Source organism: Sebastes umbrosus, chromosome 19 (assembly GCF_015220745.1).
Source record: "Sebastes umbrosus isolate fSebUmb1 chromosome 19, fSebUmb1.pri, whole genome shotgun sequence".
In the NCBI taxonomy this organism is placed as follows: domain Eukaryota; kingdom Metazoa; phylum Chordata; class Actinopteri; order Perciformes; family Sebastidae; genus Sebastes; species Sebastes umbrosus.
Window position 1 is genome coordinate 1,813,983 of NC_051287.1, and position 3,228 is coordinate 1,817,210.

The following is a 3,228-nucleotide window of genomic DNA, read 5'->3' on the forward strand; positions in this document are numbered from 1 at the left end:
TAATTTTATTTAATTTTTTTTACAGTGAAATCTGTCAATTATGCTTGTTTAATTAATCAATTAATTGTCTATTTTTAATTATCTAAAACAGAAAATAGCAGAACATGTTAGAACCAGATAATATTTGGCATTTTTGCTTAATTAATGGCAATTAATTAACAAAATTAGTTGATTCTTTTCTTTTAACTAATAGATTAAACGACTAATGGTTTCAGCACTAAGTAATTAAAATAATGATGCGTATATTTAGGTTAATATCATCTCAACCATCAGCACCAGTAGGACCTGCAGGAGCATGAAGTGTGTGCAGGGATCAGATGGATCAGATGGCAGCAGAAAGACAAGCAGCTCTCATAAAGTTGTTATATTGAGCTTCTAATTAAACCTTAAAGCTCTTTGTGGTTTTGCTGCTCTCACCAGGACAAACAGCTCTTTGGAAACTGAGACACAAGAGAGAGAAGAAGAGGCTGAAACTTTCCCTTTGATGAGACGAGTCCATCAATTAGCATCACAGAGAGGCGTTCACGTGTCCGACACACACATTTGCAAATAATGACAAGAAGATGCACAATGAGGAACACGGAGGGAGAGAAAGAGGGCACATTTTAACCAGATGCATGCTAATAAATAACTCAGAGCCACCCCTCCAGCTGAGAGAGCACATTTGCATCCTTGAATGGCATGTAAATTAGAAAGGTGGCGTGTGCTCAGTGTGCTGTAGTATAAATACAAACCCAGAGGAGCTGCAGGCAGACAGACAGACACCACCCTGAGTCCTCCTGATCCTGATCCTGGTCCACATTGACACTGACATGCAGCCAGTTGCAGCCAAAACCCCTCTCAGCCACAGGACCCCTTTCTCTGTGGAGGATATTCTGGATCCAAACAAGTTTACAAGGAGGATCATCTGCTCTGAGGATGCAACAACAGGTCAGAATCAAACTTATTGAATAAATCATGCTTTTTATTGTATTGTTTTCTTAAAACATAACAAATAAAGTTATATGTTCATATGATAACAGTAACTGTAAATTGAAAAACAAAGTATTCAAAAACAAGAAAGAAGAAAAATGGTAATAATAATAAAACAAATAAAAGTAATAATGATGATAACAGCATCAAATAAAACTATATAAATAAGAAATATATATGAAAAAATTATAATGCATTTAAATAAAAATGGTAATAATAAAATAAAATAAATAAATAAAAGTAATAATGATGATAATAGCATCAAATAAAACTATATAAATGAGAAATATAAATGGAAAAAATATAATATATTTAAATAAAAATGGTAATAATAAAATAAATAATAATAATGATAATGATAACATAAAATAAAAATATAATACATTTAGATAATAAAATAAAATAAATAATAGAAATAGCAGAAATACTTAATTGATCCCAAAATTGGGGCGTTTAGCTGCTCTCGTATAAATATAAATGTAAGAAAATAGAAATAAAGGAGATATGTAACATGTAAGTTATGTACATAATGCTACAATATATGTAAAGAAAGTACTAAAATAAAAAAATAAGAAAAGGAGAATATGTTCAAATATTTGCATTAAGACCAAATTATTAACCAAAGTGCAAATAAGTAAATACAAAATGCTTATAAGTGGGGTCTATTAAGTGTGTTAAATATGGTATAAATAAGAATATTTCTTGAATGTACAGTATAAATGCAGTATTGCAGTAACTCCACGGTGAAAAAAACGACCAAAAGTTTCTCTACAAGCAAGTTAAGTTTAGAGAGTTTATATAAGTTACTACTAAATAAATCTTGTTTCAAATATTTTTATTAAGAAGCATGTGCATGTCAGTGATACAGACTTCTGTGGGGTGTGTATCATGCCTCATTTTTTATATATATTAACAAAAACAGACAATACTAGGAACTAAGGGCAAACAAAAATGGAGACAAGTAAATCAAAAAACATAAGTAGTGAAAGGAAAACAAAACAAAACAAAACAAATAAAAACATGAATAAATAAATAAAACAGACAACCACCCTAAGGCACACAAATCAGGGAGACATTGGCGACATACAGTATATAAATAAACATGTGTAACCCACCCCCCAAGTTACTACTAAATAAATCAACAAATAAGATAAAGAGGAAAGCTAAAAGTTAAAAGAAAAAAAGCAACTGCACACTAGGATAGTAGATAACTTTATTAATTAATAAATTGATTTAATGGTGTATTTCTGTTCTCTTTTAGGAGCGTCTCCTTGCAGAGATGCACCCAGAGAGCAGCAGCATCCTCCGGCAGCAGGTGGGAGCTGCAGCCCGGAGGAGGAGGAGGCTCCGGGGAGGTCAACGGTTAAAAGCCGGCGGATCCGCACCGCCTTCAGCCTGCAGCAGCTGCAGATGCTGGAGCACAGTTTCCAGATGTGCCACTACCTGTCGGTGCTGGAGCGGCACAGCATCTCGTCGGCGCTGCGCCTCTCCGAGACTCAGGTCAAGATCTGGTTCCAGAACAGGAGGACCAAGTGGAAGAAGGAGCGGCTGCACGGTCCAGAGGTGGTGGAGGTGGAGGAGGAGCACGGCTTCACCTCCTTCTCCTCACATCCAGCTTTGTGCTCCTCCTCTCTGACCTACAGGCCGCTTTACTGCCAGCAGCGCGCTCCCATCCAGATGTTTGTGCCTTATCATCACTATTATACATGATGACTGAGTGACTGAGCACACTATGGACCAACAGCAACACAATATGGTACTATTACCAGGAGAGTTAACTTGCCAAACAGGAGTTATTTTATATTTTCTAATGTAATTATTCTATAACTTATTTTGATAAACATTTTTTATTGACTTGTTTGTTTCTTGAAATATTATTTATTCTCACATGATGCCAGAAAAGAGTCAAAATTAAGTTTTTAAAAATGAAAATAACTTGTTTGAACAAATGCAATCATGTGGATAAATATCTAAAGAAACATATAATGTATTAAAGACATTTTATTTCTATATTCTAAACTGTGATTTTCCATTTGTTGCATCGATTAAAATATTGAATTAATATTTATTTATATAATATTTATATTTATCATTTTTGTATCTGTTCTAAATGAACCTTAAAGGGAGATTTGTCAAGTATTTAATCCTCTTATCAACATGGGAGTGGACAAATATGCTGCTTTATGCTAAATGTATGTATATATGTATTATTATAAATCAATTAACAACACAAAACAATGACAGATATTGTCCAGA

General features: G+C 33.7%; 1 protein-coding gene across 1 annotated transcript; it reads left to right on the forward strand.

Moving 5' to 3' along the window:
* The first annotated feature begins 334 nt into the window (after positions 1 to 334).
* pnx (posterior neuron-specific homeobox) lies at positions 335 to 3,016 on the forward strand. The gene is made up of 2 exons (XM_037753735.1): positions 335 to 930; positions 2,234 to 3,016. Exons 1-2 carry the CDS (start codon positions 813 to 815, stop codon positions 2,680 to 2,682), a joined length of 567 nt encoding a protein of 188 aa, XP_037609663.1. The 5' UTR covers positions 335 to 812; the 3' UTR covers positions 2,683 to 3,016.
* Positions 3,017 to 3,228: the final 212 nt, after the last annotated feature.

Bases quoted from the DNA above. Each gene is read 5' to 3' on its own strand.
- pnx (XM_037753735.1), top strand. From the start codon at position 813: ATGCAGCCAGTTGCAGCCAAAACCCCTCTCAGCCACAGGACCCCTTTC. The intron at 931-2,233 runs GTCAGAATCAAA...GTTCTCTTTTAG, and splicing joins CTCTGAGGATGCAACAACAG to GAGCGTCTCCTTGCAGAGAT.